At 44.3% G+C, this 24,170-nt stretch overlaps 1 protein-coding gene across 1 annotated transcript in view; it reads right to left on the bottom strand.

Annotated features, from left to right (window-relative positions):
* Window positions 1–24,170, bottom strand: part of LOC131360532 (F-actin-uncapping protein LRRC16A-like) — an 87,930-nt gene that overhangs the window by 21,876 nt on the left and 41,884 nt on the right. The window contains exons 12-17 of the mRNA XM_058401099.1: window positions 22,235–22,321; window positions 21,481–21,584; window positions 18,880–18,957; window positions 18,610–18,686; window positions 18,403–18,507; window positions 17,871–17,940 (exon numbers count right to left, since the gene is read on the bottom strand). Of these exons, the coding sequence (XP_058257082.1) occupies window positions 17,871–17,940; window positions 18,403–18,507; window positions 18,610–18,686; window positions 18,880–18,957; window positions 21,481–21,584; window positions 22,235–22,321 (521 nt within the window). The remainder of the gene's footprint in view (window positions 1–17,870; window positions 17,941–18,402; window positions 18,508–18,609; window positions 18,687–18,879; window positions 18,958–21,480; window positions 21,585–22,234; window positions 22,322–24,170) is intronic.

Genomic DNA, 24,170 nt, shown 5'->3' with positions numbered 1-24,170 from the left:
GTGTGTTCTGTGTTGTGTAATGTGTTCTGTAGTGTGTTCTGTAGTGTGTTCTGTGTTGTGTAGTGTGTTCTGTGTTGTGTAGTGTGTAAGTGTAGTGTGTTCTGTGTTGTGTAGTGTGTTCTGTGTTGTTTAGTGCAGTGTGTTGTGTAGTGTGTTCTGTGTTGTGTAGTGTGTTCTGTGTTGTGTGTTGTGTAGTGTGTTGTGTTGTGTAGTGTGTTCTGTGTTGTGTAGTGTGTTCTGTGTTGTGTAGTGTGTTCTGTGTTGTGTAGTGTGTTCTGTGTTCTGTGTTGTGTAGTGTGTTCTGTGTTGTGTAGTGTGTTCTGTGTTCTGTGTTGTGTAGTGCAGTGTGTTGTGTAGTGTGTTCTGTGTTGTGTAGTGTGTTCTGTGTTGTGTAGTGCAGTGTGTTGTGTAGTGTGTTCTGTGTTCTGTGTTGTGTAGTGTGTAGTGTGTTCTGTGTTGTGTAGTGTGTTGTGTTGTAGTGTGTTCTGTGTTGTGTAGTGTGTTCTGTGTTCTGTGTTGTGTAGTGTGTTCTGTGTTCTGTGTTGTGTAGTGTGTTCTGTGTTTGTTCTGTGTTGTGTAGTGCAGTGTGTTGTGTAGTGTGTTCTGTGTTGTGCAGTGTGTTCTGTGTTGTGCAGTGTGTTGTGTAGTGTGCTCTGTAGTGTGTTCTGTGTTGTGTAGTGTGTTGTGTAGTGTGTTCTGTGTTGTGTAGTGTGTTGTGTAGTGTGTTGTGTAGTGTGCTGTGTAGTGTGCTCTGTGTTGTGTAGTGTGTTGTGTTGTGTAGTGTAGTGTGTTGTGTAGTGTGTTCTGTGTTGTGTAGTGTGCTCTGTAGTGTGTTGTGTGTTCTGTGTTGTGTTGTGTAGTGTGTTGTGTTGTGTAGTGTGTTCTGTGTTCTGTAGTGTGTTCTGTGTTCTGTGTTGTGTAGTGTGTTCTGTGTTGTGTAGTGTGTTCTGTGTTGTGTAGTGTGTTCTGTGTTGTGTAGTGTGTAGTGCAGTGTGTTGTGTAGTGTGTTCTGTGTTCTGTGTTGTGTAGTGTGTTCTGTGTTGTGTAGTGCAGTGTGTTGTGTAGTGTGTTCTGTGTTCTGTGTTGTGTAGTGTGTTCTGTGTTGTGTAGTGCAGTGTGTTGTGTAGTGTGTTCTGTGTTCTGTGTTGTGTAGTGTGTAGTGTGTTCTGTGTTGTGTAGTGTGTTCTGTGTTCTGTGTTGTAGTGTGTTCTGTGTTGTGTAGTGTGTTCTGTGTTCTGTGTTGTGTAGTGTGTTCTGTGTTCTGTGTTGTGTAGTGTGTTCTGTGTTTGTTCTGTGTTGTGTAGTGCAGTGTGTTGTGTAGTGTGTTCTGTGTTGTGCAGTGTGTTGTGTAGTGTGCTCTGTAGTGTGTTCTGTGTTGTGTAGTGTGTTGTGTAGTGTGTTCTGTAGTGTGTTGTGTAGTGTGTTGTGTAGTGTGTTGTGTAGTGTGCTGTGTAGTGTGTTCTGTGTTGTGTAGTGTGTTGTGTTGTGTAGTGTAGTGTGTTGTGTAGTGTGTTCTGTGTTGTGTAGTGTGCTCTGTAGTGTGTTGTGTGTTCTGTGTTGTGTTGTGCAGTGTGTTGTGTAGTGTGCTGTGCAGTGTGTTGTGTAGTGTGCTGTGCAGTGTGTTGTGTAGTGTGCTGTGTAGTGTGCTCTGTAGTGTGTTCTGTGTTGTGTAGTGTGTTGTGTAGTGTGTTGTGTAGTGTGTTCTGTGTTGTGTAGTGTGTTCTGTGTTGTGTAGTGTGTTCTATGTTGTGTAGTGTGTTCTGTGTTGTGTAGTGTGTTGTGTGTTCTGTGTTGTGCAGTGTGCTCTGTAGTGTGTTGTGTAGTGTGTTGTGTAGTGTGTTCTGTGTTGTGTATTGTGTTGTGTAGTGTGTTCTGTGTTGTGTAGTGTGTTCTGTGTTGTGTAGTGTGTTCTGTGTTGTGTAGTGTGTTCTGTAGTGTGTTCTGTGTTGTGTAGTGTGTTCTGTGTTGTGTAGTGTGTTCTGTGTTATGTAGTGTGTTGTGTGTTGTGTAGTGTGTTCTGTGTTGTGTAGTGTGTTCTGTGTTGTGTTGTGTGTTGTGTGTTCTGTGTTGTGCAGTGTGTTGTGTAGTATGCTCTGTAGTGTGTTGTGTAGTGTGTTGTGTAGTGTGCTCTGTAGTGTAGTGTGTTGTGTTGTGTAGTGTGCTCTGTAGTATGTTCTGTGTTGTGTAGTGTGTTGTGTGTTCTGTGTTGTGCAGTGTGTTGTGTTGTGTAGTGTGCTGTGTAGTGTGCTCTGTAGTGTGTTCTGTGTTGTGTATTGTGTTCTGTGTTGTGTTGTGTGTTCTGTGTTGTGTAGTGTGTTGTGTGTTCTGTGTTGTGCAGTGTGTTGTGTAGTATGCTCTGTAGTGTGTTGTGTAGTGTGTTGTGTAGTGTGCTCTGTGGTGTGTTGTGTAGTGTAGTGTGTTGTGTTGTGTAGTGTGCTCTGTAGTATGTTCTGTGTTGTGTAGTGTGTTGTGTGTTCTGTGTTGTGCAGTGTGTTGTGTTGTGTAGTGTGCTGTGTAGTGTGCTCTGTAGTGTGTTCTGTGTTGTGTAGTGTAGTGTGTTCTATGTTGTGTAGTTTGCGTGACGTCAACAGTGCTAATTATCTTAGCAGCTTAGCAAGACGACTTTCTGATGGAGTCTGCCTTGAGCTACGGTGATAAAAGGGTGTGATCTTGCACCATGTGTGTGTGTGTGTGTGTTCATGAGCATGTGTGAGCATACACAAACACACACACCATTAGCATTGTAAATAGCATCTCATTATGCTGAAATTCCCAGAGGAATGTCTAATATGTGTGTAGGAAGGATTGTGGGAAATTTCCACTTGTGTTTATTGTCCAGTCACACACACACACACACACACACACACACCATCATATTTCTGTTATTTCATTCTCCTCTCTAATGCAGAAACACCTTACTAAGGTACACGTTTCTTATTGGAGTGTGTGTCCAGTGTGTTCAGTGTGTGTCCAGTGTGTGTCCAGTGTGTGTCCAGTGTGTTCAGTGTGTGTCCAGTGTGTGTCCAGTGTGTTCAGTGTGTGTCCAGTGTGTTCAGTGTGTGTCCAGTGTGTTCAGTGTGTGTCCAGTGTGTGTCCAGTGTGTTCAGTGTGTGTCCAGTGTGTGTCCAGTGTGTTCAGTGTGTGTCCAGTGTGTGTCCAGTGTGTTTTGTGTGTGTTCAGTGTGTTTTGTTGTGTCCAGTGTGTTTTGTGTGTGTCCAGTGTGTGTGTCCAGTGTGTTTTGTGTGTGTGTTCAGTGTGTGTGTCCAGTGTGTTTTGTGTGTGTTCAGTGTGTGTCCAGTGTGTTTTGTGTGTGTTCAGTGTGTTTTGTTGTGTCCAGTGTGTTTTGTGTGTGTGTCCAGTGTGTTGTGTGTGTCCAGTGTGTTTTGTGTGTGTTCAGTGTGTTTTGTTGTGTCCAGTGTGTTTTGTGTGTGTCCAGTGTGTTTTGTGTGTGTTCAGTGTGTGTGTCCAGTGTGTTTTGTGTGTGTCCAGTGTGTTTTGTTGTGTCCAGTGTGTTTTGTGTGTGTGTCCAGTGTGTTTTGTGTGTGTTCAGTGTGTGTGCAGTGTGTTTTGTGTGTGTGTCCAGTGTGTGTTCAGTGTGTTTTGTTTGTGTCCAGTGTGTTTTGTGTGTGTGTCCAGGGTGTGTTCAGTGTGTTTTGTTTGTGTCCAGTGTGTTTTGTGTGTGTGTCCAGTGTGTTTTGTGTGTGTGTCCAGTGTGTTTTGTGTGTGTGTCCAGTGTGTTCAGTGTGTGTGTCCAATGTGTTTTGTGTGTGTGTTCAGTGTTTTGTTTGTGTCCAGTGTGTTGTGTGTGTCCAGTGTGTTTTGTGTGTGTCCAGTGTGTTCAGTATGTGTTCAGTGTGTGTCCAGTGTGTTTTGTGTGTGTTCAGTGTGTTTTGTGTGTCCAGTGTGTTTTGTGTGTGTGTCCAGTGTGTGTTCAGTGTGTTTTGTGTGTGTGTCCAGTGTGTCCAGTGTGTGTTCAGTGTGTGTGTCCAGTGTGTGTTCAATGTGTTTTGTGTGTGTGTCCAGTGTGTTTTGTGTGTGTCCAGTGTGTGTTCAGTGTGTTTTGTTTGTGTCCAGTGTGTTTTGTGTGTGTTCAGTGTGTCCAGTGTGTTTTGTGTGTGTTCAGTGTGTTTTGTGTGTGTGTCCAGTGTGTTTTGTGTGTGTGTCCAGTGTGTTTTGTTGTGTTCAGTGTGTTTTGTGTGTGTTCAGTGTGTGTGTCCAGTGTGTTTTGTGTGTGTTCAGTGTGTGTGTCCAGTGTGTTTTGTGTGTGTTCAGTGTGTGTCCAGTGTGTTTTGTGTGTGTTCAGTGTGTTTTGTTGTGTCCAGTGTGTTTTGTGTGTGTGTCCAGTGTGTTTTGTGTGTGTTCAGTGTGTGTGTTCAGTGTGTGTTCAGTGTGTTTTGTTTGTGTCCAGTGTGTTTTGTGTGTGTTCAGTGTGTGTCCAGTGTGTTGTGTGTGTCCAGTGTGTTTTGTGTGTGTCCAGTGTGTTTTGTGTGTGTTCAGTGTGTGTGTCCAGTGTGTTTTGTGTGTGTTCAGTGTGTGTGTCCAGTGTGTTTTGTGTGTGTTCAGTGTGTGTCCAGTGTGTTTTGTGTGTGTTCAGTGTGTTTTGTTGTGTCCAGTGTGTTTTGTGTGTGTGTCCAGTGTGTTTTGTGTGTGTTCAGTGTGTGTCCAGTGTGTTTTGTGTGTGTCCAGTGTGTTTTGTGTGTGTGTCCAGTGTGTTTTGTGTGTGTGTCCAGTGTGTTTTGTGTGTGTGTCCAGTGTGTTCAGTGTGTGTGTCCAGTGTGTTCAGTGTATTTTGTGTGTGTCCAGTGTGTTTTGTGTGTGTGTCCAGTGTGTTTTGTGTGTCCAGTGTGTTCAGTGTGTTTTGTGTGTGTCCAGTGTGTTTTGTGTGTGTGTCCAGTGTGTTTTGTGTGTCCAGTGTGTTTTGTGTGTGTGTCCAGTGTGTTTTGTGTGTGTGTCCAGTGTGTTTTGTGTGTGTGTCCAGTGTGTGTGTCCAGTGTGTTTTGTGTGTGTTCAGTGTGTGTCCAGTGTGTTTTGTGTGTGTCCAGTGTGTTTTGTGTGTGTGTCCAGTGTGTTTTGTGTGTGTGTCCAGTGTGTTCAGTGTGTGTGTCCAGTGTGTTCAGTGTATTTTGTGTGTGTCCAGTGTGTTTTGTGTGTGTGTCCAGTGTGTTTTGTGTGTCCAGTGTGTTCAGTGTGTTTTGTGTGTGTCCAGTGTGTTTTGTGTGTGTGTCCAGTGTGTTTTGTGTGTCCAGTGTGTTTTGTGTGTGTGTCCAGTGTGTTTTGTGTGTGTGTCCAGTGTGTTTTGTGTGTGTTCAGTGTGTGTGTCCAGTGTGTTTTGTGTGTGTTCAGTGTGTGTCCAGTGTGTTTTGTGTGTGTTCAGTGTGTTTTGTTGTGTCCAGTGTGTTTTGTGTGTGTGTCCAGTGTGTTTTGTGTGTGTTCAGTGTGTGTCCAGTGTGTTTTGTGTGTGTCCAGTGTGTTTTGTGTGTGTGTTCAGTGTGTTTTGTGTGTGTGTCCAGTGTGTGTGTCCAGTGTGTTTTGTGTGTGTTCAGTGTGTGTCCAGTGTGTTTTGTGTGTGTCCAGTGTGTTTTGTGTGTGTGTCCAGTGTGTTTTGTGTGTGTGTCCAGTGTGTTCAGTGTGTGTGTCCAGTGTGTTCAGTGTATTTTGTGTGTGTCCAGTGTGTTTTGTGTGTGTGTCCAGTGTGTTTTGTGTGTCCAGTGTGTTCAGTGTGTTTTGTGTGTGTCCAGTGTGTTTTGTGTGTGTGTCCAGTGTGTTTTGTGTGTCCAGTGTGTTTTGTGTGTCCAGTGTGTTTTGTGTGTGTGTCCAGTGTGTTTTGTGTGTGTGTCCAGTGTGTTTTGTGTGTGTTCAGTGTGTGTGTCCAGTGTGTTTTGTGTGTGTTCAGTGTGTGTCCAGTGTGTTTTGTGTGTGTTCAGTGTGTTTTGTTGTGTCCAGTGTGTTTTGTGTGTGTGTCCAGTGTGTTTTGTGTGTGTTCAGTGTGTGTCCAGTGTGTTTTGTGTGTGTCCAGTGTGTTTTGTGTGTGTGTTCAGTGTGTTTTGTGTGTGTGTTCAGTGTGTTTTGTGTGTTTTGTGTGTGTTTTGTGTGTGTGTCCAGTGTGTTTTGTGTGTGTGTCCAGTGTGTTGTGTGTGTCCAGTGTGTTTTGTGTGTGTGTCCAGTGTGTTTTGTGTGTGTGTCCAGTGTGTTCAGTGTGTGTTCAGTGTGTTTTGTGTGTGTGTCCAGTGTGTTTTGTGTGTGTCCAGTGTGTTTTGTGTGTGTGTCCAGTGTGTTTTGTGTGTGTCCAGTGTGTTTTGTGTGTCCAGTGTGTTTTGTGTGTGTCCAGTGTGTTTTGTGTGTGTTCAGTGTGTTTTGTGTGTGTGTCCAGTGTGTTATGTGTGTGTGTCCAGTGTGTTTTGTGTGTGTGTCCAGTGTGTTTTGTGTGTGTTCAGTGTGTTTTGTGTGTGTTCAGTGTGTGTGTCCAGTGTGTTTTGTGTGTGTGTCCAGTGTGTTTTGTGTGTGTGTGTCCAGTGTGTTTTGTGTGTGTGTCCAGTGTGTTTTGTGTGTGTGTCCAGTGTGTTTTGTGTGTGTGTCCAGTGTGTTTTGTGTGTGTGTCCAGTGTGTTTTGTGTGTGTTCAGTGTGTGTTCAGTGTGTTTTGTTTGTGTCCAGTGTGTTTTGTGTGTGTGTCCAGTGTGTTTTGTGTGTGTGTCCAGTGTGTTCAGTGTGTGTGTCCAGTGTGTTCAGTGTATTTTGTGTGTGTCCAGTGTGTTTTGTGTGTGTCCAGTGTGTTTTGTGTGTGTCCAGTGTGTTCAGTGTGTGTTCAGTGTGTGTTCAGTGTGTTTTGTGTGTGTCCAGTGTGTTCTGTGTGTCCAGTGTGTTTTGTGTGTGTGTTTTGTGTGTGTTCAGTGTGTTTTGTGTGTGTGTCCAGTGTGTTTTGTGTGTGTTCAGTGTGTTTTGTGTGTGTGTCCAGTGTGTTTTGTGTGTGTTCAGTGTGTGTGTCCAGTGTGTTTTGTGTGTGTCCAGTGTGTGTTCAGTGTGTGTCCAGTGTGTTTTGTGTGTGTTCAGTGTGTGTCCAGTGTGTTGTGTGTGTGTCCAGTGTGTTTTGTGTGTGTGTCCAGTGTGTGTCCAGTGTGTTTTGTGTGTGTTCAGTGTGTGCGTCCAGTGTGTTTTGTGTGTGTTCAGTGTGTTTTGCTTGTGTGTCCAGTGTGTTTTGTGTGTGTCCAGTGTGTTTTGTGTGTGTGTCCAGTGTGTGTTCTGTGTGTGTTCAGTGTGTGTGTCCAGTGTGTTTTGTGTGTGTTCAGTGTGTGTCCAGTGTGTTTTGTGTGTGTCCAGTGTGTGTGTCCATTGTGTTTTGTGTGTGTCCAGTGTGTGTGTCCAGTGTGTTTTGTGTGTGTTCAGTGTGTGTGTCCAGTGTGTTTTGTGTGTTCAGTGTGTTTTGTTGTGTCCAGTGTGTGTTCAGTGTGTCCAGTTTGTGTCCAGTGTGTTTTGTGTGTGTTCAGTGTGTGTCCAGTGTGTTTTGTGTGTGTGTCCAGTGTGTTTTGTGTGTGTCCAGTGTGTTTTGTGTGTGTGTCCAGTGTGTTTTGTGTGTGTGTCCAGTGTGTTTTGTGTGTGTGTCCAGTGTGTGTCCAGTGTGTTTTGTGTGTGTGTCCAGTGTGTTGTGTGTGTGTTCAGTGTGTTTTGTGTGTGTGTCCAGTGTGTTTTGTGTGTGTTCAGTGTGTGTGTCCAGTGTGCTTTGTGTGTGTTCAGTGTGTCCAGTGTGCTTTGTGTGTGTTCAGTGTGTCCAGTGTGTTTTGTGTGTGTTCAGTGTGTGTCCAGTGTGTTTTGTGTGTGTTGAGTGTGTTTTGTGTGTGTTCAGTGTGTGTCCAGTGTGTTTTGTGTGTGTTCAGTGTGTTTTGGTGTGTTCAGTGTGTTTTGTTTGTGTCCAGTGTGTTTTGTGTGTGTCCAGTGTGTGTGTCCAGTGTGTTTTGTGTGTGTCCAGTGTGTTTTGTGTGTGTTCAGTGTGTGTGTCCAGTGTGTTTTGTGTGTTCAGTGTGTTTTGTTGTGTCCAGTGTGTGTTCAGTGTGTCCAGTTTGTGTCCAGTGTGTTTTGTGTGTGTTCAGTGTGTGTCCAGTGTGTTTTGTGTGTGTGTCCAGTGTGTGTTCTGTGTGTGTTCAGTGTGTGTGTCCAGTGTGTTTTGTGTGTGTTCAGTGTGTGTCCAGTGTGTTTTGTGTGTCCAGTGTGTTTTGTGTGTGTGTCCAGTGTGTGTTCAGTGTGTTTTGTTTGTGTCCAGTGTGTTTTGTGTGTGTTCAGTGTGTGACCAGTGTGTTTTGTGTGTGTTTTGTTGTGTCCAGTGTGTTTTGTGTGTGTGTCCAGTGTGTGTTCAGTGTGTTTTGTTAGTGTCCAGTGTGTGTGTCCAGTGTGTTTTGTGTGTGTCCAGTGTGTTTTGTGTGTGTTCAGTGTGTGTTGTGTGTGTGTCCAGTGTGTTTTGTGTGTGTGTCCAGTGTGTGTGTCCAGTGTGTCCAGTGTGTGTTGTGTGTGTGTCCAGTGTGTGTTGTGTGTGTCCAGTGTGTTTTGTGTGTGTTCAGTGTGTGTGTCCAGTGTGTTTTGTTTGTGTCCAGTGTGTTTTGTTTGTGTCCAGTGTGTTTTGTGTGTTCAGTGTGTGTCCAGTGTGTTTTGTTTGTGTCCAGTGTGTTTTGTTTGTGTCCAGTGTGTGTCCAGTGTGTTTTGTTTGTGTCCAGTGTGTTTTGTGTGTGTTCAGTGTGTGTGTTCAGTGTGTTTTGTTCAGTGTGTTTTGTTTGTGTCCAGTGTGTTTTGTGTGTGTCCAGTGTGTTTTGTGTGTGTTCAGTGTGTTGTGTGTGTCCAGTGTGTTTTGTTTGTGTGTCCAGTGTGTTGTGTGTGTGTCCAGTGTGTTGTGTGTGTGTCCAGTGTGTGTGTCCAGTGTGTGTGTCCAGTGTGTTTTGTGTGTGTTCAGTGTGTGTCCAGTGTGTTTTGTGTGTGTTCAGTGTGTTTTGTGTGTGTGTCCAGTGTGTTTTGTGTGTGTCCAGTGTGTTCAGTGTGTGTCCAGTGTGTTTTGTGTGTGTGTTCAGTGTGTGTCCAGTGTGTTGTGTGTGTCCAGTGTGTTTTGTTTGTGTGTTCAGTGTGTTTTGTTTGTGTCCAGTGTGTTTTGTGTGTGTGTTCAGTGTGTTTTGTGTGTGTCCAGTGTGTGTCCAGTGTGTTTTGTGTGTGTCCAGTGTGTGTCCAGTGTGTTTTGTGTGTGTTCAGTGTGTTTTGTGTGTGTGTCCAGTGTGTTTTGTGTGTGGTCAGTGTGTGTGTCCAGTGTGTTTTGTTTGTGTGTTCAGTGTGTTTTGTTTGTGTCCAGTGTGTTTTGTGTGTGTTCAATGTGTTTTGTGTGTGTGTCCAGTGTGTTTTGTGTGTGTTCAGTGTGTGTGTCCAGTGTGTTTTGTGTGTGTTCAGTGTGTTTTGTGTGTGTGTCCAGTGTGTTTTGTGTGTGTTCAGTGTGTGTGTCCAGTGTGTTTTGTGTGTGTGTTCAGTGTGTTTTGTGTGTGTTCAGTGTGTGTGTCCAGTGTGTTTTGTGTGTGTGTTCAGTGTGTTTTGTGTGTGTCCAGTGTGTGTCCAGTGTGTTTTGTGTGTGTTCAATGTGTTTTGTGTGTGTGTCCAGTGTGTTTTGTGTGTGTTCAGTGTGTGTGTCCAGTGTGTTTTGTGTGTGTGTTCAGTGTGTTTTGTGTGTGTTCAGTGTGTGTCCAGTGTGTTTTGTGTGTGTGTTCAGTGTGTGTGTCCAGTGTGTTTTGTGTGTTCAGTGTGTGTCCAGTGTGTTTTGTGTGTGTCCAGTGTGTTTTGTGTGTGTTCAGTGTGTTTTGTTTGTGTCCAGTGTGTTTTGTGTGTGTTCAGTGTGTTTTGTGTGTGTCCAGTGTGTGTCCAGTGTGTGTCCAGTGTGTTTGTCCAGTGTGTTTTGTGTGTGTTCAGTGTGTGTCCAGTGTGTTTTGTGTGTTCAGTGTGTGTCCAGTGTGTGTCCAGTGTGTTTAGTGTGTGTTTAGTGTGTGTTCAGTGTGTTGTGTGTCCAGTGTGTTGTGTGTCCAGTGTGTTTTGTTTGTGTGTTCAGTGTGTTTTGTGTGTGTTCAGTGTGTTTTGTGTGTGTTCAGTGTGTGTGTCCAGTGTGTTTTGTGTGTGTTCAGTGTGTTTTGTGTGTGTTCAGTGTGTGTTGTGTGTGTGTCCAGTGTGTTTTGTGTGTGTGTTCAGTGTGTTTTGTTTGTGTCCAGTGTGTTTTGTTTGTGTCCAGTGTGTTTTGTGTGTGTTCAGTGTGTGTCCAGTGTGTTTTGTGTGTGTGTCCAGTGTATGTCCAGTGTGTGTCCAGTGTGTTTTGTGTGTGTTCAGTGTGTGTCCAGTGTGTGTTCAGTGTGTGTCCAGTGTGTTTTGTTTGTGTCCAGTGTGTTTTGTGTGTTCAGTGTGTGTCCAGTGTGTTGTGTGTGTTCAGTGTGTTTAGTGTGTGTCCAGTGTGTTTAGTGTGTGTTCAGTGTGTTGTGTTGTGTGTTCAGTGTGTTGTGTGTGTCCAGTGTGTTGTGTGTGTCCAGTGTGTTTTGTTTGTGTGTTCAGTGTGTTTTGTTTGTGTCCAGTGTGTTTTGTGTGTGTGTTCAGTGTGTTTTGTGTGTCCAGTGTGTGTTTAGTGTGTTGTGTGTGTTCAGTGTGTTGTGTGTGGTCAGTGTGTTCAGTGTGTGTGTGTCCAGTGTGTTTTGTGTGTGTGTCCAGTGTGTTGTGTGTGTCCAGTGTGTTTTGTGTGTGTCCAGTGTGTTTTGTGTGTGTCCAGTGTGTTTTGTGTGTGTGTTCAGTGTGTTGTGTGTGTCCAGTGTGTTTTGTTTGTGTGTTCAGTGTGTTTTGTTTGTGTCCAGTGTGTTTTGTTTGTGTGTTTTGTTTGTGTCCAGTGTGTGTTCAGTGTGTTGTGTGTGGTCAGTGTGTTTTGTTTGTGTCCAGTGTGTTGTGTGTGTTCAGTGTGTGTCCAGTGTGTTTTGTTTGTGTGTTCAGTGTGTTTTGTGTGTCCAGTGTGTGTTTAGTGTGTTGTGTGTGTTCAGTGCGTTGTGTGTGGTCAGTGTGTTCAGTGTGTGTGTGTCCAGTGTGTTTTGTGTGTGTGTTCAGTGTGTTTTGTTTGTGTCCAGTGTGTTTTGTGTGTCCAGTGTGTTTTGTGTGTGTCCAGTGTGTTTTGTGTGTGTCCAGTGTGTTTTGTGTGTGTCCAGTGTGTTTTGTGTGTGTGTCCAGTGTGTTTTGTTTGTGTGTTCAGTGTGTTTTGTTTGTGTCCAGTGTGTTTTGTTTGTGTGTTCAGTGTGCTTTGTTTGTGTCCAGTGTGTGTTCAGTGTGTTGTGTGTGGTCAGTGTGTTTTGTTTGTGTCCAGTGTGTTGTGTGTGTTCAGTGTGTGTCCAGTGTGTTTTGTGTGTGTTCAGTGTGTGTCCAGTGTGTGTTGTGTGTGGTCAGTGTGTGTGTGTCCAGTGTCTTTTGTGTGTGTGTCCAGTGTGTTTTGTGTGTGTGTTTTGTGTGTGTTCAGTGTGTGTGTTCAGTGTGTGTTCAGTGTGTTTTGTTTGTGTTCAGTGTGTTTTGTGTGTGTGTCCAGTGTGTTTTGTGTGTGTTCAGTGTGTGTCCAGTGTGTTTTGTTTGTGTCCAGTGTGTTGTGTGTGTTCAGTGTGTGTCCAGTGTGTTTTGTGTGTGTTGTGTGTGTGTCCAGTGTGTTTTGTGTGTGTGTCCAGTGTGTTTTGTGTGTGTGTCCAGTGTGTTGTGTGTGTGTCCAGTGTGTTTAGTGTGTCCAGTGTGTTTTGTGTGTGTGTCCAGTGTGTTGTGTGTCCAGTGTGTTGTGTGTGTCCAGTGTGTTGTGTGTGTCCAGTGTGTTGTGTGTGTCCAGTGTGTTGTGTGTGTCCAGTGTGTTTTGTTTGTGTGTTCAGTGTGTTTTGTTTGTGTCCAGTGTGTTTTGTGTGTGTGTCCAGTGCGTTTAGTGTGTTGTGTGTGTTCAGTGTGTTGTGTGTGTTCAGTGTGTTGTGTGTGGTCAGTGTGTTGTGTGTGGTCAGTGTGTTCAGTGTGTTTTGTGTGGTCAGTGTGTTTTGTGTGTGTCCAGTGTTTTGTGTGTGTCCAGTGTGTTTTGTGTGTCCAGTGTGTTTTGTGTGTGTCCAGTGTGTTGTGTGTGGTCAGTGTGTGTGTGTCCAGTGTGTTTTGTGTGTGTGTCCAGTGTGTTTTGTGTGTGTGTCCAGTGTGTTTTGTGTGTGTCCAGTGTGTTTTGTGTGTGTCCAGTGTGTTTTGTGTGTGTGTCCAGTGTGTTTTGTGTGTGTGTCCAGTGTGTTTTGTGTGTGTGTCCAGTGTGTTTTGTGTGTGTGTTCAGTGTGTTGTGTGTCCAGTGTGTTTTGTTTGTGTGTTCAGTGTGTTTTGTTTGTGTGTTCAGTGTGTTTTGTGTGTCCAGTGTGTTGTGTGTGGTCAGTGTGTTTTGTTTGTGTCCAGTGTGTTGTGTGTGTTCAGTGTGTGTTCAGTGTGTTTTGTGTGTGTTCAGTGTGTGTCCAGTGTGTTTTGTGTGTGTGTCCAGTGTGTTTTGTGTGTGTGTCCAGTGTGTTTTGTGTGTGTCCAGTGTGTTTTGTGTGTGTCCAGTGTGTGTCCAGTGTGTTTTGTGTGTGTTCAGTGTGTGTCCAGTGTGTTTTGTGTGTGTGTCCAGTGTGTTTTGTGTGTGTCCAGTGTGTTTTGTGTGTGTTCAGTGTGTGTCCAGTGTGTTTTGTGTGTGTTCAGTGTGTGTCCAGTGTGTTTTGTGTGTGTTCAGTGTGTGTCCAGTGTGTTTTGTGTGTGTGTCCAGTGTGTTTTGTGTGTGTCCAGTGTGTTTTGTGTGTGTCCAGTGTGTTTTGTGTGTGTTCAGTGTGTGTTGTGTGTGTGTTCAGTGTGTTTTGTGTGTGTGTCCAGTGTGTGTTCAGTGTGTTTTGTTTGTGTCCAGTGTGTTTTGTGTGTGTTCAGTGTGTTTTGTTTGTGTCCAGTGTGTTTTGTGTGTGTTCAGTGTGTGTCTAGTGAGTTTTGTGTGTGTCCAGTGTGTTGTGTGTGTGTGTCCAGTGTGTTTTGTGTGTGTGTCCAGTGTGTTTTGTGTGTGTGTCCAGTGTGCTTTGTGTGTGTTCAGTGTGTTTTGTTTGTGTCCAGTGTGTTTTGTGTGTGTTCAGTGTGTTTTGTTTGTGTCCAGTGTGTTTTGTGTGTGTTCAGTGTGTGTCTAGTGAGTTTTGTGTGTGTCCAGTGTGTTTTGTTTGTGTCCAGTGTGTTTTGTGTGTGTTCAGTGTGTGTCCAGTGTGTTTTGTGTGTGTGTCCAGTGTGTTGTGTGTGTGTTCAGTATGTGTGTTCAGTGTGTTTTGTTTGTGTCCAGTGTGTTTTGTGTGTGTTCAGTGTGTGTCCAGTGAGTTTTGTGTGTGTGTCCAGTGTGTTTTGTTTGTGTCCAGTGTGTTTTGTGTGTGTTCAGTGTGTGTCCAGTGTGTTGTGTGTGTGTGTCCAGTGTGTTTTGTGTGTGTGTCCAGTGTGTTCAGTGTGTCCAGTGTGTGTCCAGTGTGTTGTGTGTGTGTGTGTCCAGTGTGTTGTGTGTGTCCAGTGTGTTGTGTGTGTGTGTCCAGTGTGTTGTGTGTGTTCAGTGTGCCCAGTGTGTTTTGTGTGTTCAGTGTGTCCAGTGTGTTGTGTGTGTGTCCAGTGTGTTTTGTGTGTGCGTCCAGTGTGTTGTGTGTGTGTCCAGTGTGTTGTGTGTGTGTCCAGTGTGTTGTGTTTGTGTCCAGTGTGTTGTGTGTGTGTGTGTCCAGTGTGTTGTGTGTGTTCAGTGTGTCCAGTGTGTTTTGTGTGTTCAGTGTGTCCAGTGTGTTTTGTGTGTTCAGTGTGTCCAGTGTGTTGTGTGTGTGTCCAGTGTGTTTTGTGTGTGTGTCCAGTGTGTTGTGTGTGTGTCCAGTGTTTTGTGTGTGTGTCCAGTGTGTTGTGTGTGTGTCCAGTGTGTTGTGTGTGTGTCCAGTGTGTTGTGTGTGTCTGTCCAGTGTGTTTTGTGTGTGTGTCCAGTGTGTTTTGTGTGTGTTCAGTGTGTGTCCAGTGTGTTTTGTGTGTGTTCAGTGTGTGTTGTGTGTGTGTCCAGTGTGTTTTGTGTGTGTCCAGTGTGTTTTGTGTGTCCAGTGTGTTTTGTGTGTGTTCAGTGTGTGTCCAGTGAGTTTTGTTTGTGTCCAGTGTGTTTTGTGTGTGTTCAGTGTGTGTCCAGTGAGTTTTGTGTGTGTCCAGTGTGTTTTGTTTGTGTCCAGTGTGTTTTGTGTGTGTTCAGTGTGTGTCCAGTGTGTTTTGTGTGTGTGTCCAGTGTGTTTTGTGTGTGTTCAGTATGTGTGTTCAGTGTGTTTTGTTTGTGTCCAGTGTGTTTTGTGTGTGTTCAGTGTGTGTCCAGTGAGTTTTGTGTGTGTGTCCAGTGTGTTTTGTTTGTGTCCAGTGTGTTTTGTGTGTGTTCAGTGTGTGTCCAGTGTGTTCAGTGTGTTGTGTGTGTGTGTCCAGTGTGTTTTGTGTGTGTGTCCAGTGTGTTTTGTGTGTGTGTCCAGTGTGTTCAGTGTGTCCAGTGTGTTGTGTGTGTGTGTGTCCAGTGTGTTTTGTTTGTGTCCAGTGTGTTTTGTTTGTGTCCAGTGTGTTTTGTTTGTGTCCAGTGTGTTTTGTGTGTGTTCAGTGTGTGTCCAGTGTGTTGTGTGTGTGTGTCCAGTGTGTTTTGTGTGTGTGTCCAGTGTGTTCAGTGTGTCCAGTGTGTTTTGTGTGTGTGTCCAGTGTGTTCAGTGTGTCCAGTGTGTTGTGTGTGTGTGTGTCCAGTGTGTTGTGTGTGTGTGTCCAGTGTGTTGTGTGTGTTCAGTGTGCCCAGTGTGTTTTGTGTGTTCAGTGTGTCCAGTGTGTTGTGTGTGTGTCCAGTGTGTTGTGTGTGTGTCCAGTGTGTTGTGTGTGTGTCCAGTGTGTTGTGTGTGTGTGTCCAGTGTGTTGTGTGTGTCCAGTGTGTTGTGTGTGTTCAGTGTGTCCAGTGTGTTTTGTGTGTTCAGTGTGTCCAGTGTGTTGTGTGTGTGTCCAGTGTGTTTTGTGTGTGTGTCCAGTGTGTTGTGTGTGTGTCCAGTGTGTTGTGTGTGTGTCCAGTGTGTTTTGTGTGTGTCCAGTGTGTTTTGTGTGTGTGTCCAGTGTGTTTTGTGTGTGTGTCCAGTGTGTTTTGTGTGTGTGTCCAGTGTGTTGTGTGTGTGTCCAGTGTGTTGTGTGTGTGTCCAGTGTGTTGTGTGTGTGTCCAGTGTGTTTTGTGTGTCTGTCCAGTGTGTTTTGTGTGTCTGTCCAGTGTGTTTTGTGTGTCTGTCCAGTGTGTTTTGTGTGTCTGTCCAGTGTGTGTCCAGTGTGTTTTTTGTGTGTCCAGTGTGTCCAGTGTGTTTAGTGTGTTTGTGTGTGTCCAGTGTGTTTTGTGTGTGTCCAGTGTGTTTTGTGTGTGTCCAGTGTGTTTTGTGTGTTTGTGTGTGTCCAGTGTGTTTTGTGTGTGTCCAGTGTGTGTCCAGTGTGTTTTGTGTGTGTCCAGTGTGTTTTTTGTGTGTCCAGTGTGTTTTGTGTGTGTCCAGTGTGTTTTTTGTGTGTCCAGTGTGTTTTGTGTGTCTGTCCAGTGTGTTTTGTGTGTGTTTTGTGTGTGTCCAGTGTGTTTTTTGTGTGTCCAGTGTGTTTTGTGTTTGTCCAGTGTGTTTTGTGTGTGTCCAGTGTGTGCCCAGTGTGTTTTTTGTGTGTCCAGTGTGTTTTGTGTGTGTCCAGTGTGTTTAGTGTGTTTGTGTGTGTCCAGTGTGTTTAGTGTGTTTGTGTGTGTCCAGTGTGTTTTGTGTGTGTTCAGTGTGTGTCCAGTGAGTTTTGTTTGTGTCCAGTGTGTTTTGTGTGTGTTCAGTGTGTGTCCAGTGAGTTTTGTGTGTGTCCAGTGTGTTTTGTTTGTGTCCAGTGTGTTTTGTGTGTGTTCAGTGTGTGTCCAGTGTGTTTTGTGTGTGTGTCCAGTGTGTTTTGTGTGTGTTCAGTATGTGTGTTCAGTGTGTTTTGTTTGTGTCCAGTGTGTTTTGTGTGTGTTCAGTGTGTGTCCAGTGAGTTTTGTGTGTGTGTCCAGTGTGTTTTGTTTGTGTCCAGTGTGTTTTGTGTGTGTTCAGTGTGTGTCCAGTGTGTTCAGTGTGTTGTGTGTGTGTGTCCAGTGTGTTTTGTGTGTGTGTCCAGTGTGTTTTGTGTGTGTGTCCAGTGTGTTCAGTGTGTCCAGTGTGTTGTGTGTGTGTGTGTCCAGTGTGTTTTGTTTGTGTCCAGTGTGTTTTGTTTGTGTCCAGTGTGTTTTGTTTGTGTCCAGTGTGTTTTGTGTGTGTTCAGTGTGTGTCCAGTGTGTTGTGTGTGTGTGTCCAGTGTGTTTTGTGTGTGTGTCCAGTGTGTTCAGTGTGTCCAGTGTGTTTTGTGTGTGTGTCCAGTGTGTTCAGTGTGTCCAGTGTGTTGTGTGTGTGTGTGTCCAGTGTGTTGTGTGTGTGTGTCCAGTGTGTTGTGTGTGTTCAGTGTGCCCAGTGTGTTTTGTGTGTTCAGTGTGTCCAGTGTGTTGTGTGTGTGTCCAGTGTGTTGTGTGTGTGTCCAGTGTGTTGTGTGTGTGTGTCCAGTGTGTTGTGTGTGTCCAGTGTGTTGTGTGTGTTCAGTGTGTCCAGTGTGTTTTGTGTGTTCAGTGTGTCCAGTGTGTTGTGTGTGTGTCCAGTGTGTTTTGTGTGTGTGTCCAGTGTGTTGTGTGTGTGTCCAGTGTGTTGTGTGTGTGTCCAGTGTGTTTTGTGTGTGTCCAGTGTGTTTTGTGTGTGTGTCCAGTGTGTTTTGTGTGTGTGTCCAGTGTGTTTTGTGTGTGTGTCCAGTGTGTTGTGTGTGTGTCCAGTGTGTTGTGTGTGTGTCCAGTGTGTTGTGTGTGTGTCCAGTGTGTTTTGTGTGTCTGTCCAGTGTGTTTTGTGTGTCTGTCCAGTGTGTTTTGTGTGTCTGTCCAGTGTGTTTTGTGTGTCTGTCCAGTGTGTGTCCAGTGTGTTTTTTGTGTGTCCAGTGTGTTTAGTGTGTTTGTGTGTGTCCAGTGTGTTTTGTGTGTGTCCAGTGTGTTTTGTGTGTGTCCAGTGTGTTTTGTGTGTGTCCAGTGTGTTTTGTGTGTTTGTGTGTGTCCAGTGTGTTTTGTGTGTGTCCAGTGTGTGTCCAGTGTGTTTTGTGTGTGTCCAGTGTGTTTTTTGTGTGTCCAGTGTGTTTTGTGTGTGTCCAGTGTGTTTTTTGTGTGTCCAGTGTGTTTTGTGTGTCTGTCCAGTGTGTTTTGTGTGTGTTTTGTGTGTGTCCAGTGTGTTTTTTGTGTGTCCAGTGTGTTTTGTGTTTGTCCAGTGTGTTTTGTGTGTGTCCAGTGTGTGCCCAGTGTGTTTTGTGTGTGTCCAGTGTGTTTTGTGTGTGTCCAGTGTGTTTAGTGTGTTTTGTGTGTGTCCAGTGTGTTTAGTGTGTTTGTGTGTGTCCAGTGTGTTTTGTGTGTGTCCAGTGTGTTTTGTGTGTGTCCAGTGTGTTTAGTGTGTTTGTGTGTGTCCAGTGTGTTTAGTGTGTTTGTGTGTGTCCAGTGTGTTTTTTGTGTGTCCAGTGTGTTTTGTGTGTGTCCAGTGTGTTTTGTGTGTGTCCAGTGTGTTTAGTGTGTTTGTGTGTGTCCAGTGTGTTTTGTGTGTGTCCAGTGTGTTTTGTGTGTTTGTGTGTGTCCAGTTTGTTTTTTGTGTGTCCAGTGTGTTTTGTGTGTGTCCAGTGTGTTGTGTGTTTGTGTGTGTCCAGTTTGTTTTTTGTGTGTCCAGTGTGTTGTGTGTTTGTGTGTGTCCAGTGTGTTTTGTGTGTGTCCAGTGTGTTTTGTGTGTCCAGTGTGTTTTGTGTGTGTTTAATACATTTAGTTTTTTACCTCACAGCAGCTGAGGTCCAGAGACACCTCCCTCAGGTTGGGGTTACAGGCCAGACCCAGCAGGAGTGCTCTACACACACACACACACATACACAAACACAAACACAAACACACAGGTTTATACAGCTTGGTTACTCATGCGTCACACACACAGATCTGAACAGACGGAGAGAAAAAACATCACAACAGTACATTTCTACAGAAATCAGACAATATCTGATCTCTGTAATCAGACTGAAGAGAATTGGGGTGCATTTGTTGTCATCCAATAGAGATCTGAGCAGACAAGGAGACAAATTAATATGAACCTGGTGTAATGTGAACCTGGTGTAATGTGAACCTGGTGTAATATGAACCTGGTGTAATGTGAACCTGGTGTAATATGAACCTGGTGTAATATGAACCTGGTGTAATGTGAACCTGGTGTAATGTGAACCTGGTGTAATGTGAATTTAACGTAAATCTGATGTCATGTGAATCTAATCTAATGTGAATGTGGAGATTTAAATATGAAACTGATTCAGTGTTTTACTTTAAAGCCTCAGGTGGAAGTTTGGTTCCGGAGATGTTGATGGTGTTGAGAGCCATGGCGCTGCTGAAGAACTGCTTAAACGCAGGAGAAATATCTTTACCTTTCCTGTTCACACACACACACACACACACATACAGTGATGAGTTCTGCAGTCACAGTGTGACTGAATCTGAATAAAGAGAAGTATAAAGTTCCCAGAGTTGTCACCTGTGGGCGAAGACACTCTTGGACACGTTGAGAACTGAGAGATGCTGAAGAGATCCTTTCAGGAGAGCAGAGCAAAGCTACAACACACACACACACACACACACACACAATCAGTTACAATAAACATATTTTTAATGTATACATATACTCTAATACACTAATAAAAGCAGAATGAATCGTTTATTTTCTCCTTCAGCTAACTAACCTGCTGAGCTCCAGCAATGCTAATCAGCTAGCTAGAACACTAATCCACTAGCGCTAGCAACTCACCGTGTCGAGCGAGCAGTCGGTGTTGGACAGGTCTAGCGTACTCAGGTTGTTTGGCTGTCCCAGGAAATGATAAAAATGCTGCAGGAGTAAAGTGACTGTGAGGTTTGGTGCTCTAGAACATACTGCAGAACATCAGTGAAGGTTCTAGAGCTCTGACTGCAGAACACTAGCGCTAAAGAGGAGAACCTGCTCATACTGTGACACTCCAGCTGTGTAGTTTATTATCAGGAAGTAAATTTGGTGGATTGAAACAGATACTCAGCTCTGAAGGTTCTCCTTAACGTAACATTAGAACCCTGCTTCAGTGCTCTTCAGCTATCTTTCTGGAGAACCCCAGAAGGTGATTATACACTGAAAACTTAATGAACCCTTGAAGAACCCCCCCCCTGCCCCCAATACTTTTTGAGTACACTCTTCAAAGGTTCAAATAAAAAAGTTTCACACAGTGTGGTAGGAGTCTAGAACATTTTTAAGTTTGTGTTCTTATCATACAAGGGTAGAACCTTTTTAGAATTCTGAAAATCTCATAACTATGAATGTCAGAATGTTAGAAACATATACAGTGAGGGAAAAAATGATTTGATCCCCTCCTGATTTTGTACGTTTGCCCACTGACAATGAAATGATCAGTCTGTAATTTTAATGGTCGTTGTATTTGAACAGTGAGAAACAGAATAACAACAAAAAAATCCAGAAAAACACATTTCAGAAAAGTTCTACATTGATTTGTATTTTAATGAGTGAAATAAGTATTTGATCCCCTATCAATCAGAAAGATTTCTGGCTCCCAGGTGTCTTTTATACAGGTAAGGAGCTGAGATTACAGTAGGAGCACTCTCAGGGAGTGCTCTTAATCTCAGCTCGTTAACTGTATGAAAGACACCTGTCTACAGAAGGAAGCAATCAATCAGATTCCAAACTCTCCATCATGGTCAAGACCAAAGAGCTGTCCATGGATGTCAGGGACAAGATTGTAGACCTACACAAGGCTGGAATGAGCTACAAGACCATCGCCAAGCAGCTTGGTGAGAAGGTGACAACAGTTGGTGCGATTATTCCCAAATGGAAGAAACACAAAAGGACTGTCAATCTTCCTCGGTCTGGGGCTCCATGCAAGATCTCACCTCATGGAGTTTCAATGATCATGAGAACGGCGAGGAATCAGCCCAGAATTACACTGGAGGATTTTGTCAATGATCTCAAGGCAGCTGGGACCACAGTCACCAAGAAAACAATTGGTAACACCCTACACCGTGAAAGACTGAAATCCAGTAGCGCCCGCAATGTCCCCCTGCTAAAGAAAGCACATGTACAGGACCATCTGAAGTTTTCCAGTGAACATCTGAATGATTCAGAGGAGAACTGGGTGAAAGTGTTGTGGTCAAATGAGACCAAAATCCAGCTCTTTGGCATCAACTCAACTCGCCGTGTTTGGAGGAGGAGGAATGCTGCCTATGAATCCAAGAAGACCATCCCCACCGTCAAACATGGAGGTGGAAACATTATGCTTTGGGGGTGTTTTTCTGCTAAGGGGACAGGACAACCGCACCGCATCAAAGGGACGATGGATGGGGCCATGTAACGTCAAATCTTGAGTGAGAACCTCCTTCCCTCAGCCAGGGCATTGAAAATGGGTCGTAGATGGATATTCCAGCCTGACAATGACCCAAAACACACGGCCAAGGCAACAAAGGAGTGGTTCAAAAAGAAGCACATTAAGGTCCTGTAGTGGCCTAGCCAGTCTCCAGACCTTAATCCCATAGAAAATCTGTGGAGGGAGCTGAAGGGTCAGCCACAAACCTTAATGACTTGGAGAGGATCTGCAAAGAGGAATGGGCTAAAATTCCTTGAGATGTGAGATGTGTGCAAACCTGGTGGCCAACTACAAGAAATGTCTGACGTCTGTGATTGCCAACAAGGGTTTGGCACCAAGTACTAAGTCATGTTTTGCAAAGGGGTCAAATACTTATTTCACTCAATAAAATGCAGATCAATGTAGAACTTTTTTGAAATGTGTTTTTCTGGATTTTTTTGTTGTTATTCTGTCTCTCACTGACTGATCATTTCTTTGTCAGTAGGCAAACGTACAAAATCAGCAGGGGATCAAATCATTTTTTCCCTCACTGTAGAACCTTTAAGGTTTCTCAGGCTGCTCCTCTATGTGCAATCCTAGAACATAGTGTTAAACTACCAGAAAAGTTCCTTACCCTTAAAGAATCCACGGAAAACCCTTTGTTCTAAGGGTGTGTGTATTAACAGAAACTGGGTCTGTGTTAGGCAGGAACTCTGAATTACTGCTCAGAGACTTTCTTCCTAATCCCTAAAACCTGTCAAGGTGATTAAGGGTTCTTCTACCTGGAACCCTTTACCCCAGCAAAATGACCACAATTAAAATCTGTTCTCTACACTGCATTAAGCAGCTTGAGACTCCACTGAGGAACCCAGTGAGGAACTTCAGATCCTTTATGTTACACAATCCATGCAAATGTAGAACATAATACTTCAACGTCACTACTTCCTGTTTATGAAGACACTGAGTGGACCAATCAGCAGTCAGCATTCTCCTCATTAGCATGAAGAGGGACATGAAGGTCTGCTTACCGAGAGATCATCTCCACGCAGGAGGTTCCCTGAGAGGTCCAGGAAGCTCAGTGTGCTGGCCATGGACTGGTTAGAACTCAGCGACTGGGCGAGGCTGTTCACCCCTTCATCATCATCACACACACACACACACAAAGAAGAAAGTGTTAGTAGACCAGAGCAGCATATGGAGGCGGTGAAGATACCACCTCACTACATCTCACTGGAAAAACCTCTGTGTAACAGTGTGAGCCAATCACATCGCAGGACACACAAGTGGGCGGGGCTTCACAGGTTCACTACAGACTTTATTACACTGAATCTCAGATCATGCTCTGCTGATTGGAAAGTGGGCGTGTTCTATTTTATACAACAGACACACACACACACACACACGAGAGAGAGAACAGGGTCCTTAAAGAGCTGTAAGAAGAGACCTGAGACCTTCCTGCTCGGCCTTTACCACTTCCAGTCCACTCCAGTACAGCAGTTTCCATAGAAACCACAGATCAATACTGGTATAAATAAGCAGCTATTACACTGACTTCTGAACTGGAACAGGGCTGGAATCAGTTATAACAAATCAGCTATAATGATGCAGAACTGGCTTCTCAAGACAGACAGACAGACAGACAGACATGAGGTAATGAATTAAAGATGAGATGAATTAATAAGAAAGACAGACAGACAGGCAGGCAGAAAGACAGAGAGAGACAGACAGGCAGGCAGACATACATGAGGTGATGTATTAATGAATTAAAGGAGAGGTAATTACCTTTGGGTGATAAGGAGGTTCTGGAGAGGTTGAGGTGTTTGAGGCCTTTGCGAAGTTTAGCAAACTGAGCGCCTAAAAAAGCAACTCCTGAAAAACACACAAACATCATCATCATCACCACCATTACAATCACCAACACCACCACCACCATCATCATCATCATTACAATCACCAACACCACCACCACCATCATCATAACCACCATTACAATCACCAACACCACCACCACCATCATCATCATCACCATTACAATCACCAACACCACCACCACCATCATCATCATCATTACAATCACCAACACCACCACCACCATCATCATCACCATTACAATCACCAACACCACCACCACCATCATCATCATCATCACCATTACAATCACCAACACCACCACCACCATCATCATCATAACCACCATTACAATCACCAACACCATCACCACCATCATCATCATAACCACCATTACAATCACCAACACCACCACCACCATCATCATCACAATCACCAACACCATCATCATCATCTTCATCACCACCATTACAATCACCAACACCACCACCACCATCATCATCATCATTACAATCACCAACACCATCATCTTCATCACCACCATTACAATCACCAACACCACCACCACCACCATCATCATCATCACCATTACAATCACCAACACCACCACCATCATAACCACCATTACAATCACCAACACCATCACCACCATCATCATCATAACCACCATTACAATCACCAACACCACCACCACCATCACCATCATCATCACAATCACCAACACCATCATCATCATCTTCATCACCACCATTACAATCACCACCACCACCACCACCATCATCATCATCACCATTACAATCACCAACACCATCATCATCATCATTACAATCACCAACACCATCATCATCATCTTCATCACCACCATTACAATCACCACCACCACCACCACCATCATCATCATCATCATCACCATTACAATCACCAACACCATCATCATCATCATCATTACAATCACCAACACCATCATCATCATCACCACCATTACAATCACCAACACCACCATCATCATCATCATCACCATTACAATCACCAACACCACCATCATCATCATCATCACCATTACAATCACCACCACCATCATCATCACCACCATTACAATCACCAACACCACCACCACCATCATCATCATCATCACCATTACAATCACCAACACCATCATCATCATCTTCATCACCACCATTACAATCACCAACACCACCACCACCACCATCATCATCATCACCACCATTACAATCACCAACACCATCATCATCATCTTCATCACCACCATTACAATCACCAACACCACCACCACCACCATCATCATCATCATCACAATCACCAACACCATCATCATCATCTTCATCACCACCATTACAATCACCAACACCACCACCACCACCATCATCATCACCATTACAATCACCAACACCATCATCATCATCACCACCATTACAATCACCAACACCACCACCACCATCATCATCATCACCATTACAATCACCAACACCATCATCATCATCACCACCATTACAATCACCAACACCACCACCACCACCACCATCATCATCATCACCATTACAATCACCAACACCATCATCATCATCACCACCATTACAATCACCAACACCACCACCATCATCATCATCACCATTACAATCACCAACACCATCATCATCACCACCATTACAATCACCAGCACCACCACCACCATCATCATCATCACCATTACAATCACCAACACCATCATCTTCATCACCACCATCATCACTATTACAATCACCAACACCATCATCATCATCATCATCATCATCATCATCACCATTACAATCACCAACACCACCACCACCACCACCACCATCATCACCATTACAATCACCAACACCATCAT

Source organism: Hemibagrus wyckioides, linkage group LG01, assembly GCF_019097595.1.
Source record: "Hemibagrus wyckioides isolate EC202008001 linkage group LG01, SWU_Hwy_1.0, whole genome shotgun sequence".
In the NCBI taxonomy this organism is placed as follows: Eukaryota; Metazoa; Chordata; class Actinopteri; order Siluriformes; family Bagridae; genus Hemibagrus; species Hemibagrus wyckioides.
This window is presented reverse-complemented; position numbering and strand designations above follow the sequence as displayed.